The sequence below is a fragment of the Aethina tumida genome, chromosome 1, assembly GCF_024364675.1.
Source record: "Aethina tumida isolate Nest 87 chromosome 1, icAetTumi1.1, whole genome shotgun sequence".
In the NCBI taxonomy this organism is placed as follows: domain Eukaryota; kingdom Metazoa; phylum Arthropoda; class Insecta; order Coleoptera; family Nitidulidae; genus Aethina; species Aethina tumida.
This window is the reverse complement of record NC_065435.1, coordinates 75,026,542-75,042,192: the sequence shown is the minus strand read 5'-3', so window position 1 is coordinate 75,042,192 and position 15,651 is coordinate 75,026,542. Positions and strand designations below refer to the sequence as shown.

Here is a 15,651-nt window from a genome sequence, read left to right as displayed (position 1 = left end):
TGTGATGGCATGGTTTAAAAAGATAAAAGTGAATTGAGGAAGTCCGAAGTCATTTAAATGAGGTTAATGAATTCTTATCAACTTAATTATACTTGGGGAAATATAAAACAACGGAAAAAGTTTATTTATTGTATTATCGAACTTAAAAAAAAACTTAAGCATACAATAATTAAAACATTCACGCTTATAATATTGTAACAAAGTTAAATATTATTAATAAATCTAAATCAAAGTCGATTATCATTCATATATAAAAAATAGTGTTACCACAAATAAAACCTAAAATTAAAAATCACTTAAGACATTTCGTTGGAAATAATGACTAAATGAAAAACTGAGAAAAATATAGATTACAAAGCGATTAATTATATCTTCCTCGAACTTAAACTAAATAGAATATCGTATGATCAGCATGTGTAGACTTGTCGAATGAGAAATGCCAGGCAATCACAGTATCTCGAAGCTTTCGCGAATAGCTTCAAACCAGTTCTTTTAGGGCGGCGTCCGTTAGTCTTGGACAGGGGCGGAGGAGGTTTTCTCCACCGGTCAACGGTTGTTGGTAGTGATAGCTAATGAGATCCTCTGAAAAAGATATAATAAGAAAATAGTTAATACCAAACATAGAACATGAGTAAATTGTTATATAAAATCACTGAAAATGTTCTAAACTATTAGGTGGATTATTGAACGTATCGAGGAAGTGTTTGTTTACACTGAAACCGTATAATGATAACACGATCTTCCGGTGGAATCCAGGAAAGACTTTCTTTAAGCTATTGTGCAACTACTTGTGGTACAGACAATTAATTAACAAACCGAGATATGTTGCATGAATTAAAATAATTGCATGTGTCTGCATAAAGGAATTTTTATGTTAATTGTGCTTTGTTCGTGTTTTTTTTTCTTTGTTATTTGTTTATGCGAGCAGACAAAGTTCGAATCAGATGTTCGACACATTGTTTGGATGACGTTCGTCTTGTGGAATTTCTCGACTCATATTTCTTACCGAGCTTGTTATAATCCAAAGTGCTGTTCACGAATTTGTACTTCTGAGCAGCGTTCACCAAATAGTGTTTGCATTTCTCCTTCGACCGGTACGACAAGGCGTAGCCCCAAACTTTTTCCGACAAACGTACCAAAAACGTACCATGTGGTTGATCCAAAAGAAGTTTTTCCGCATCTCCTCTCGTTATCAAACCTAAAAGCAAATGTAAATTATAGGTCTGTTCTACTAGTAAAAAAAAACGCGTAGGAAGTAACCATTTAAGAACCACTAATTGATAAAATTAAACAGCATTTTATGCGTCGCATTAATTCAATGAACCGCCAGCCTTGAAACTGTCTCGCTTTATTCGGCAAACCGCAGAAACAAATCGCATTCCTCACTTGAACGGTCTCCGGTTGCAGTTTTTCATCTCCTTGAATCGCGTGTTTAAAATTACATTTTTTCCATCGACTTACCGTGGAACCAAGGCTGGAAATTATTGTGCGCGTCCAACCCGGCCAATCTGCCCCTCTCACTCTTTCTGTACCAGTCTATGACTGCTTGCTTTCCTGGAGGAAGTCCCGAGTTTATAATACTGTAGGAAGCGTCCAGGTCTAATGTCGACAATCTGTGTTCCTCCCTGGCTCTTCTAGCGATCTCTCTAATTTGCTGTTCTGCCTCCTTTGCTTTCCTCTCTATAACAAAAGTGCATACATATAATAAATATGTATGTATGTACATCACGTGGAAACAACACGACAGATTTTAATAAAACTTCTTCAATACCTTCTTGTATACTGTGTCAATATTTCGGAATCTTTTTATCACAGAAAATACAAGAACCCCGATAGAATAATAAATAAGGATTCCTTATATCCCGTGCCAACATTTAAAAAGTCGCAGAAAATACAGGATAAACAAAAAACTAAGAAAACAAACGAGTAGTGGAATCTATTACCTAAACTACCAGCCTTAGATTACCTTGTTCCTGCCAAACTTCTTCGTTATTCTTGGCAGCTTCCTCTGCCTCCTTCGCGAGTCTTTCGTTCTTCTTCTCGATGGATTTGAGAATCTCGCTGGTGCGAGCTTCCGTGACTTTCTTCTCCCACAACGCAACTCGGGATGAAACCTTTTGAGGTTTCTGCGAGATCTCTTGCAGCACTTCTCTGGTGTCCACAAAGTTGTGCCGGTTATTCTTGTTCTGGTAGTGGTTCAAGCTGTAGTTATTCAAGGCAGGTTTGTTGTTGATCTGATTGCGTAGTTCATCTATTGAACAATAAATCTCCTCTTCCAGATCTTCGATTTTGGGCGACATGTATTCTTCCTTACATTCAGTCATAGCCAACTTCCTTAACTCCTCCGTTTCTTTTTCCGCTAGCTTCCTGGCTTTTTCCAGCGCCTCTTCCTTTAAAATCTCCTCGATTGTTTTGTCGTTTTCGTGCTCCCCCATCACCCAGACCCACGGCTCTCCGTCTGAACCCTTCAGGAAGCTGACACTTTTCTTTTTCTTGTTAGTTTTCGTTTGGAGAGGTTGGTCGCCGAGTTTTTCATTCCACACTTTCCATCTGCGTACTTGCTCCTCGCGCATTTTACAGTAGAGCGTCTGCTTCTGTTGCTCGTCCAGCAGCTCCAGAAGTTCCGGATCTATGTACATGTCGCGTAGGATTTGCTCCAACATTGCCTGAAACGAAACATAATGATGTGAGTTAATTTTCATTTTCAAAACGACGTTTTTCTACCATGGCTGAAAGTTTATTACTGTTTATGATTTTCTTATCTTGGTTATCTTGTTGAATTTGACGTAGTTGATATTTTAGATGCGACTAAAATGTGTCTTAAAAAACAAGTGAGTAATACTGATAAGCGTGTATGAGGGAAAGCAGATGTTCGACTACGAACGAGATTCAAAAACTGGTTAAGCAAACTACGAATGTAAAAAGAAAAAGTCTCAACAACAATTATAAGATGGATAAATATTTGTCTGGCACGTTAATTGGCAACGTTTAGCACTATTAAAAAAGAAAAGTTATCGATTGCATTTCGACCCTCGTTTATACAAAGATAGTTTTAGGGTGGATTTGATGAGTCACACTAGTTTAATTTTACCGATATTATATTTAGATAGACGTGACATGAGACCGTCTGCACTTGCGGGATGTTTATGCACCTAGGTTCTGACCCACACGTTTCAAGTGATTCATAAATCCGTTGTTACAATAGTACTTTTGTTAAAAAATGTATTCTCAAACAAACTTCGATCTTTAACAACAGTTTATTGTAAGAAAATTAGTATGTGCGATCTGTAAAATGAGATTAGCATATAAATCTGCACAGGTTTTTTATTGCAGGTTCACTGACCAACAAATACGTGCTCGGATTTGCACAAAAGTCTCAAGCCAGATGAAAAAAACTCCAACCACAATTACAATCTAACGAGAAACGGCAAAGAAACGATTTATCGAGCTACTTTAAGAGGATGCACGGTTGAAACGCATCCCGAACAAATAAAATAACTTAATACCACTAATCAGTAACTGATTAAATGAAAAACAGCACATTAACCGCGATTAAACGTATAATTTTGAACGTTTGCCGAAGAAATCGCTTTGGCGAACCAGTACCATAAACAATGGCCGGTTCTTGTATCCGTGAAAGTAAATATTTGTATCGATGACCTTTTAAAGTCTTTGTAACGAACAGAATTTACCTTGATCGGGTGTGCATTTTTTTTCAGTGACTCTGAAAAGGGAGATCTTTTCTCTTTTTAATCAGCGACCCGTTCGCGCCGTTTTGGCTTTTTATGCAGAAGGTTACCAATAAATTAACATTATGTAATTAATAGACAAGTGTCAAGGTTTCAGTGAAAGTTACACGGCGAGCAAAACAAGCGGTTGTTGATTATCGAAAATCGATTGGGATAAGGTAACGGATCGGCACAAATGGCGACTAGATGTTGGTCCCGCTATTTTTAAGTGTGTCTGCAGTCGGCAATTACACGCGGAATTAACCGCGATTTATTTATAAACTGGGCGGACCAATTAATTTTAATTGTCGTCTGGAATTGGCCTTCGTCACTTCGGTGATGACGATCTGAAATGAGACTGTTTCTGCACAGTTGTTCTCAATAAAATTTGAAATGTTATTGTAAATTTATCAGGAAAAAAATAGAGGACAATTTTTTAAAAAATTGATTAAATTTTCGAAAAAAACTTATTTGAGAAAAATTTATGTCTTGAAAGAATGACAGAATTTTAAGAAAATGAAAAATTTATAAAAAACTTGACCAATACTCGCAAAACTTTTAGACTTTACATGAAAATTAAAGAAAATAACCGGTAGATAAACTTACTATATTAATTTATGGAATATATACTAAAAATTCCATATTTACAGACAATGCAACAAATTAATATAATTCAATATCTGGGAAAAATAAAAGAATTTTATTTGGCAAAATTTATAAAAAATCGTAAAACATTTAAAATATTCATTGACCCGAAAAAGTTCCTTATTTACAAACATATTATTTAATATGAAATTAAAGAAATATTTTTTATTAATATACGAAAAAACCGAATAAATTTACAAAAATCTTGACTAAAACCCGTAAAATTTTAGAGTTTATTAATTTATATAAAAAATTCCTTATTTACAAACAATATTCGTTTATCTAATATTATTTAATATGAAATTAAAGAAATATTTTTTATTAATATACGAGAAAACTGAATAAATTTACAAAAATCTTGACTAAAACCCGTAAAATTTTAGAGTTTATTAATTTATACTAAAAAATTTCCTTATTTACAAACAATATTCGTTTATCTAATATTATTTAATATGAAATTAAATAAATATTTTTTATTAATATACGAGAAAACTTAATAAATTTATAAAAATCTTGACTAAAACCCGTAAAATTTTAAAGTTTATTAATTTATACCAAAAAAATTTCCTTATTTACAAACAATATTCGTTTATCTAATATTATTTAATATGAAATTAAAGAAATAGTTTTAATTAATATACGAGAAAACTGAATAAATTTACAAAATGCTCGACTAAAACCCGTAAAATTTTATTAATTTATACCTATATTTACTACGTAATAACTTATAAATATTTATTTATATATAGCCAGGCCTTTTTCATAAATTTTTGAGAAAACTAGAGAAAATAAAAAAAATATATGTACTGCCTGTACTAAAATACAAACAAACTTGATTTAAGCACATGAATCTTTTAGATCTTTTTAGTACACCCTAAAATTTCCATATTTACAAATAATTTTCACTAATTTAATGTAAGTTAATATGAAAATAAAAAAGACAATTTGCCAGAAATTTGGAAAGAATAAAAGTCAAAGTTCATAAACTCACTAAATAAAGCTCACTAATTTAATATTTAATATAATTTAATGAAAAATTAGAAAGATAATTTTGATAAATATACTAGAAAATTGAAGAAAATATTTTCAAAATTAAATTTTTATTTAAATTACAAAAAACTACAGACATTACATTAGTAAAATAAATTTAAACTTATTTCCCGAAAAAAACTTATTAAAATAAACTTTTTAATTTTTTAATACAGACTAAAATAATTTAGTGTAACTTAATACGAAAATACGAAAGACAATTTGTCAGGAATCTGGAAAGAATAAAAACAAAATTCATAAATTGACAAAAATTAAAAAAAAAAATCTATTTTCAAACAATGTTTACTAACTTAAAGAGATTGTCTGACAAATCTGAGAGAAAAAAATACTCAATAATTGGCTAAATTTATGATAGATTAGCGAGTGTTATTCTGTCGTTTTAGTTTGATTAAAACACATTCACAATAATACGCTTTATTACAACAAACGTACATTAACCCTCGACATCTAAAGCTTAACTGTTTGGTTCTTTCTTAAAAACTGTCCCGATTCTTAAGTGTAAACAAATCCTTCAGATTTGTTTACAAAACAAAATAGTCTAAATAGATGTGAGTCCGTCGCATCGGTCCATCGGTGAAGATGATGACGTAAACTAACATTTATAAAAAAGAGTAAAACTTTCAGAACACATGACCAATACTCGAAGAACTTTGTCATAATTATTATAATAATTGACACTAATAATTTACAAAGAATATTCATTATCTAAAATAACTTAAAAATCATATATATATAAGTTTATAAATTGTTGAAAAAACTTAATTAAAACACCTGAAACTTTGAATTTTTTAACATAAACAAGACTTATCAATAAACTTGATAAAAAATAAGAAAAAAAATTTTTCAGAAATTAGAAAAAATAAAATTCATAAATGGAATAAATTTATAAAGAAATGCTCTTTGGATTTATCCAAAGAGATTTTTTGACATATTAGCAAGGAATTTAAGTAGACGAAATTCATGAAAAACTTGATCAAAAAACATGAAAATTTTAAAAATATAATTTAGTATCAACTTTTTTCAACAGTTTTTTAAAATTTGCCCGAAAACTGGAGTTAATAAAAGAATTTTTAAAAGCGTATCCTAAAATAATTTTGCGTCACAATTGAACGTGATTAACAGAATTCAATTTGTTTATGATTCACAACAATTTATAAAATTCCTATTGTAATTACCTAGGAATGTTTAAAATCCATGAATACGTTATCAATGGTCGCATAAAATCTGTATTAACAATTTTCAAAGCACATAATTATGAATAATTCAAACATCGATTTAAATAACATTCCATGTAACTTCAAAACTATGCGTGTTTATTGTAATGTCTCCGCAATTTCGACTAATGACTTATTATTTACATCAATCACAATGAAATAATTAATTTTGCTTTCTTTTTTATGTACAATTTGAATGTGTGAATTATTTATTAACACTTGCATAACCCATGTTATCATATAAAGTGCGAAAGTAGCGGGTTTAACACAATTTTGCATATTCGAAGAATTTACATTGTTACAACACCTCGCAGATTTTATTATTGCGCAACATAACCGTTCTCCCTTAACAGTCTTAAAGGTCAAAATAGAAAAGCAAACAAACAATTATCTAACACAACCTTTGTTTTTTTTCTATGCGTTTCCATAAAACTGGGTTGATTCGATCAAATTATACTTTCCAAGTATTTATATTATAACATGCGATTAGAGTATGCACTTGGTTGACACCGTACATAGTAATTTCGGCTTTAGAAAGTTCAACCAAGTGCATCGATCACTTCCGAGGAAATTTACACGAAACCCACAATATTTTTGTTTATTTGGTTGCGCAAAAATGGAAACACAAAAGTGAAATTGTTGATTTATCGGTATCACAACAAAGTTCAAAGGTTGGAGCTGTGAGAATAAACATTTTCGGGCCGGTCGAAAAACTCGAGCACGAAAAATGAAAGTGTTTAGTTAATTAATTTCGTTAGTAGGAAAAGTAAGTCAGCCGTGGACGAACATTTTATTATTAATAATGAAATTGGACTAATCTTACATCTAAACACCGGTTTAATTGTACGAAATGCTTTTCTATTTCCTGCGATGAGCTATTTTGTACCAAGACACTGCCGAAAGTGTTATTAAAGCGTGGGAATTTCTTCAAATTTATATGTTTATTTTAAATAAACATTTTAACATATCCACTTTTTTGCATCGTAAAATTTTAATGCTGTTTCAAAACATTTGTTCCAACTTGACGCGGTTTAAACAAAATGAAATTCGAGGTAGGCAAAAATGACAAAATATCGATTGCTAATATTTCGTAAGCAGCATTTTCCACTTTCATGGATCAGAACGAACAATAAACTGTATCGATATTAAATAATATCGTTTGACAACAAACCGCAGATAAAAATAATAAAACGTCTTCGAACTTACATAATGCGGAATTGTAATTCTGTAATCTAGGTTATTGTCGAATCTTTTCTACTCAAATTTATGTCATCATTTAATTTTATTACATGCTTTATGATTTTTTAATTAATTCAAGGAATATGAAACAAAAAAGAAGGAATTCTGAAAAATTGACCATATTTTTTAACAAGGAAAAACTGATCCGATAATCTAAACCTTTTTGGGTTAAGTCAATGAATATCTATAGTTTTTTATGTGTTGTTGTGTAGTTTATGTGTTACCCAACTCCCTTTGATTCGTTGAAATTTATATGTATTTTGCTACCCTATTAAGACTCTCAAAATTGTAGTCAATTGGAAACGAAATATGATTTTTTAAAAAATATATTGCTATAAACCTGCTTCATTTTTAATGAACATAACAAATAAAATTACAAAATAATAATAATAATAAGATTAAAATGTGAGAAGTGAATGAAAGTTAAAATTTCAACTCCTGCAAGCTAATTTTCATTGGATCAATACAAATCGAAATTGGAGTTGTCCATCCCTTCAGTCAAGATTTAAATTAAAAAAATAGTTGTTTGTCGTATTCGGCACGTTTAGTAAAAGAATGTATAACAGTTTATACATTTCGTAAATTAAGGTTACAATTAAAAAATTAAGAGAAAAAAATATATGGAGCATAAATGTACACATATGTTTTTCAAAATTCCAAATTAACAATTTAAAAAATCACCATTTTATTTGGTAAATTTTTGACATAAATAAATGTGGTTTTTGAAAAATTAATGTTTCTTCAATAGATATGACAAACTAGGAAATTAAAAAACATAATCATTTTATTAAAAGAACAATTCTTTTTAATTTAAATTAATTTTATTATTAATAAGTGTCTAAACATTTCGCACCTCAATTTATATACGGATACCTTTATTTACATAATTTTTATACAACATTTTATTTCGGACAGGGTTCATAAGTAAAGCAACTAAACACTATATTCAATACAAATGATTTTATAATTTAATTTTAGCTAGACTAGACTAGAAGTGTCCAGTTAACGATACAAATTAAATAACAAATTGTAGAAAAGTTCCGAAATGGCGAAAAACAGAGTAAAATTGCAGTTGACTTAAAATTAAACAAATCGGTCATTTAGAGGACGAAGACTAACAGAGCTGAGGGGAGGAAAACAAAAACGCTTGTTGTTCGCGACACTTTTATCAGCTGATCCCGCATAAATCAAAAAATAAACGAACTCAGTATGTTGTTGGGTACCATAAAACGAAGACTAAAAAGAATTGTCTCTATGGTAAAAAACCAACAAAGAAACCCTTGGAATGGAAAACAATTTTTTTTCCCAATAAAAGTCGACTTCAATTATTCAAATCTAATGGCATTTCATAGGTGAGAGAACCAATTAATGAAAAGTTTAATCCGAAGTACACTAAACCCACTGTGAAGCATGGAATCATATGCTTCCATTTGCCGTAACATCACTTTTTAAAACCTTCCAGCACGACAACGATCCGAAACCTACGTCTGAGTTAGTTAAATAATGGTTCGCTTCTCAAAGAGTACGTGTCATACCTTGGCCAGTACAAAACCCAGATCTCAATCCAATGGAAGACCTTTGAGAAGAAATTGATCGCGATTGATGCAAAAAGACTGACAAGTATGAAAGAACGCTACGAAGAAGTTCAAAATCACTCAAAAGAAATTTCGAACGATTATATTGGAAAGCTTCCAAAATCAATGAGAGAAGGTGTTTAGAAGTTATTAAAATTAACGGACATGCTACTAGATACTAAATAAAAGAAGGCTAAATGTATATAAGGTTGTTTTATTTTAAAGTTTCTCTACTTTTGGCCGTTGAATATTATTCAAATATTAATAAATACTTAACTAAACCCACTAATAAACAATTATATTGCTGTATTGTTTTTATCAAACATACTGTATAACTGACAATAATATGGATATTTAAAAGTACACTTTTATGAAGACAAATGTAAATTTCTAAAGTTGCTCTACATATGAGCGATTGTAACCTTATAATTATAATCTTTTTTAAACTTATACACGAAGAAAATGAAAGAATATTGAAAAAATTGGAGGACATTTATGGAAAAATATTTACGAAACTTTTAGGATTTATTAACAGTAAAATATCGTATTTATAAACGAGACTCTATAATCTAACATAATTTAGGAAATGAAAGACATTTTTTAATTTTTTTATGAAATATACTTTGTGACCAATCGAAAAGCAAAAATCCCTGTAATTTTTTTATTTGTAACCCAACTATAGTGAATAATAGGTCAATAGATTATTATCTGTCTTTTGGACTACTATTAATTAGAATATAGTTACGTGGTGTTTCCTGGTATAATGAGCCACATAGTATATAACGTAATATAAATATATATTTCCGTTTGTAATTGTCTATATTAATGCTATCACACTTTTTTCTAGAAAAACGAATTAAGTGGTGGATCGCGTTGGTGAATTCATGCATCTAAACTTTTGATTAATTGAGCTTTCACTCGCAGCCGCCGATATTGTGTCCAAGTATAGGAAATTAGCGGCAGAAAAAAATGACTAATTATGAACCGAGTAGGATTTGAAAGCGGCTTAAAAATTATGTTTAATAGTGCGAGCGAAAATCTACATATTAATCGAAATTGTCGTCGAGTGTTAGTTTTACAATTAAGTCGATGCAAAAAGGAAGTAATTAGCAAATCGAACTATTATTCTCGTGTTTCCCATTCTCAGTACGAGGACATTGCGTTTTAGTGCGCGACAAATCTGCATCAAGACTTTGAACCATTCCGGATTAGACAACAAGTGCGATTCAGGTGTCAAGGACTGTTCAACGTTTGAAAAGGGGAAGGTGTGATGTATTTGTTTGTATGGTGACGTCTTTCCAGAACCACGAGGTCTCTTCGGTACACAGACGGATCGTTATTGAAATTTATGGCCTATGGCAATCTGCAACTGACGACTAAAATTTGATATACAGTTATTTGTGACCCAGATGGATTTCTTGCGCATTTTCATCAAGTCACACTAGTAATTTTTTCCGACCCAAATACGAAAAATGTTAAAAATTACAAACGCAACGGTTGAATTCGAGGCCTAATTGAACGGAACACGTTAAACATTGCGAAATCGAATGACGCGTTCCACATTCTCAACCTTACACCGAAACAATAGGAAGCGACACAAAAGATCTCTTTCATCCCAGTTTAATTGAAGGTTGTACTGACGTCATTTGTACAGTTTTTTAAAGGTTGCTTCCTTAAAAAGTCATTTCTTTGTAAAATAATCGCGAACCAAGGAAAATCTGAACGTATCAATACGAATCGGTGCCATATTATCCGCTACCTGTTTCGTTGTGTGCCAGTTTAAAGTAGTCCTTATGTTTTGCGATACACTTTTTCGTCTGCGACGCGACTGTTAAACTAGAAATTTCCTTCAAAACTACTTCTGTTGCTTTTGTCGTGTTTGTGTTTAATTTGGTAAATTACAAGAGAAAATTGTTAACTTTTAATTGCAAACCGTCCATTTTTTTTTTGGTGAAACTGTACGGTACGAATTAATTAAAATTCATAAAGGAAACGATCTTTAAAATTCCCGTGTATGAGAGAAGGAAATATTAAATTTAATTTGTGTGAACTTGAAAGGTTGGGTCGCGTTTCACGCCGTCACAATATTAAAAATAGAACCGTGCAACGAATGAATGTCAATTTCAAAGAATGATTTAATATAATTTAATAAGCAAATTTTTACAATTACTAGCCTTCCCTATTGTTTTCAAGGAGTATTAATGTAGAGCACCTACACTGAATATGTAATTAAAGTTATTAGACCTATGTACACCGGAAAGATTAAAAAAAAGGTTGATTCAGATCTGGTTATTGGCAAATAAAATGTGCACATATCTAGAACCCAAATGAGGCACAGAAATAACTAAAAAATAGTGCAGATTTCATGAGTCAAACTTAATAACAAGTATCAATGTGCGCAATTCTAGAGACTGTTTAGCAGATAAACTGAACGTTAACTCTTTTCTGGTTAAATCTCGCATATCCTGTAATAAAGAATATATAGAAATTTACGATGGACTTTTTCTAGACGGTTTTTATAGGTGTTACTTCTGTATTGCAATACAGTAAGACTAAAAAATAAACTTTTAAGTGTAACCTCGATATTGAAGTTGTGGGTATTGCGTATTACGAAGACAAATTTTATAGTCTGAATTTATTGTTGAATGTGAGCTTACAATTGAAGATTACGTCTAGGTCTTTAATATTATCAACGTGCCGTAACATTTGAGAACAAATGTTCATAATTAATCATGAGTGGATTTCTGGAAAATAATACTACTTTGCATTTGCCTATATTCAATGATTTCAATATTGCTTCTACATCAATCTTCAATTTTTTAAGAGTGACCTTTTACAATTTCAAAATGAAGATATATTTTAAAATCATCAGTACCTTGAGGCACTCCAGAGGTGAAATAACAGAATGATTTATCCTGTTAAAGGCCTTAAGGAAATCAATAAATTAAATTTAACTAACATGTTATGCGTTTGTGAAGAACCGTTATTAAATTTACTCTAAAACCAAAAAATAAAAAAAAACCGAACAGTGAGAATATGGAATTCCAGCTGGCGCGTCTCGCGTCCATTTAATTATAATTATTGAACGTCCGCCGTCCATATGTCTTCGTTATTGACCATGGACCATAATGGATCTTGAGATGCTCCGATATTTCGCCTTTCGAGAAGAAATGGTCGCGTGATAAACGGGTACCGAACGGTACTTTCTATTGTACGGATGCACAATGATTCAACGACATTTTTTGCTTACATTTTTTAACTGTGGATGTATGTACCTTCAAACATACACGTTGGTTACAGAGTGATTGGATATATATTTTAATTTCTCTATTATTTATTTTGTATTAAATATTGCAACAAGATAAATAAATAAATTTTGTAACAATATTTTTGAATTTTCATGACAAAATCATAAAAAATCCACTTTTTTCTCTGATTATAATTATATAATGTTACGCATACTTTTTCAGTTTTTAAGATCTTTTAATTTTTTAAAATATACTACGAGCTCAAAAAATTTTGAATAACTAAATTAAGCAGGGACTATCCAGATAAGTATGTAAGATTGAACATTTAAAATTTAATTTCTATACATATAACATATAGATATAATCAGGGAAAAAAGAGTATCTCCAAAAATGTCATAATATACAAGGAGTTCCATTAAGAAAAATAGGTCATAAAAAGACCCCCCAATAACATTTGAAAGAACAATATATCGGCATAGAATAAGAACCATGTAAAATATTTTCAATCTAACTAAATTTTGCCATACATTTGGAAACAGTGATTTTGTAATTTATATTTTTATTATCTATTTAATGATATTTTGGTTAAATTGGGTGAGTACGAAGTTACTAGCGGTTCATTTTATGCGCAACTTATCTTTTATGATTAAAACAAAATATTTAAATTAAAATATTTTTTGTACATCTTGTCCCGTCTCGAAATTCAATCAATTCAATTCAAGGGGGACCCCTCTGTATGTATTTTTATTTTTTATATCTCACATAATAAAACAAATAATAGGGTGGTCAAAATATAATAAGTAGCCCTGTACAATGTTCATTGTATATTGTGTGCGTGTCTTCCAATTACGGGAATCCCATATCGTTTCAATAAATTTTCTCGGGCATTGTTGTTCGTTGAAAAATCACACGAACGAAGCGTCGAAAATCGTTGAGCGCACAAAGAAACTGCACCATTGTCGACGGATAATGTTACTGTTAGTTGCTACAATAATGGTTCGATTTTGTTTGTATTGACTACTGTTAGGTTTCAGCGTTTTTCTCCGTAAAAAAACGGCATTTCTTTTTCTCGCACTGCAACGGTTTCACGTCAACAAGACAAAACTAATATCTGTTAACGGCTTACGGGGTATTTGTGCGGTTTTAGATATATACACATTTATAATTTTTCGAGCCTTATCGTTGATCCGAATACACAGAAATATTTTTTATCAATGTCCCACATTCATTTTAGCTAATCTGCGTTTGTCATGTGTTGTCATGTCATTCATTTAAATTTATTTAACTGTGGCACATTATTAACACAGTTATGTTATGGTTGCCGTTTATCATTTTACGAGGAATAAAATAAAACCTGCTTATTCTTTAACCGAACCAAGACATTAAAAACAAGCCAATTAACATAATCATAAACAATTTCGTTCACGGTCCCGATGATTCTGTTACATAAAAAAAATTGTGCCAAAATATCAATCCGAAAAAAAAACTTTTACTCGATTTTCGCGTTAGCATCGAAAGAAAGTCGGCCATAAATAATGCATTTGTCGTAATTTCACGGGCAAGAGCTCATCCATTAGGTAATTTTTACACGAGTTACGACGTTTCCGCTTTGTTTTCTTTCGGCGATTCGTAACCGATGCGGAATTTTTAGGAAGCGCGAAGGTTGCTCATAGAAATCCGCGATCGTTTCACATGGGACTGTTATCGAAGTTACCACTTCCTTTCTTTATCTCTTGAACGCTTCCATGTTTTAACTCGGTAGGAGACTATTAAAGTTGAGCCATGTGGCTCAAAATGTTATTCTAATCACGTCTTGTATGCGTCTGGTTTGTTCTTGGAATTCTGGATAAGATTCATTGGCGTAGGCAACAATCTACCTCTAAAGTGTGAAATTAATGATTAGTTACATCTTAATGGAACGACTGCAACCTATAAAAATTATTAAATAATATTTTACGCCTTAAACAGTTGTTTATAAACAAATAATAATAAAATTTTATCGTATCTGTCCAATTAGTAATTATTTAACCACATGATTAATATGCAATAAAACATTTTATCATTCTCAAATTGTTTATAAACAGTGCGGATAAATGAAAAGTGCGCCTTTGGTTCATTTATAAACGGCGATGTTTATCAACCAGACGCGTTTAGAATAATAATGGACTAGACACGAGGGTGTGTTTAAAAATTCCATTAAGCACACCCGATTTATGACCGGTCGACTAAACATGCATTTATCTTTTATCGTGCACTGTTTGCAGTTTAAATTGCTTCAGTTAATTAACCAGTAAATATTATCAATGCTTCCAGTTTTAGACAAACATGCTTTGTTTACTTTTCTGTTTTGTTGTTCGGATTAAAAAAAATTGAAATCAATTCGAAAAAAGTAAGTGGCAGTCCCTGACAACAAAATAATATAAACAATCAAAACTTACTTTTAAAGAGTTGTGGGACAACTAAATAAAAAGGTGAACAAAACTATTATTATTATTCACACACACACTTTAACGCAGATGCGCGTGTGATTCACACATGTGCGAGTTTTCGAAAAGCACACTAGCAGGAAAGCGCGCGTCACGTGCTCCTGCTCTGCACACTTTCGCGGTCGTCTGTCGACTACTTCCAACCATTCCATTCGAAACGAAGAACTCAAGCACTAGGCCTTATTTTACGACGTTGTCAAACTTACGCTCTTTAAAGTTCAATCTTTAACGTTCCTGAGATAAGACAATCTTAATGAACCGTTTTTAAACAGTTTTGTACCCTTGTTGGTTTACTACGTTATTTCATAATGGAACAAACAAATAAATAATTCGATTTGTTGATATTTAGTGTTTAATTTTAACAGTTTGAAATTTATTCCTGCCACGAAATACGTAAAAACTGGGATTTTCTACGAAACCCGACATTGCGGTAGACAGCAGGAATTTTTATAATGCATTTCTGCAAA

General features: G+C 31.3%; 1 protein-coding gene across 1 annotated transcript; it reads right to left on the bottom strand.

The window, feature by feature from the left end:
* Positions 1–115: 115 nt before the first annotated feature.
* On the bottom strand, positions 116–15,312 carry LOC109603344 (SH2 domain-containing protein 4A). Its single transcript, XM_020019831.2, has 5 exons — positions 15,137–15,312; positions 1,967–2,666; positions 1,462–1,680; positions 1,007–1,198; positions 116–582 (listed from the first exon to the last, which is right to left on the bottom strand). Exons 2-5 carry the CDS (start codon positions 2,661–2,663, stop codon positions 479–481), a joined length of 1,212 nt encoding a protein of 403 aa, XP_019875390.1. The 5' UTR covers positions 2,664–2,666; positions 15,137–15,312; the 3' UTR covers positions 116–478.
* Positions 15,313–15,651: the final 339 nt, after the last annotated feature.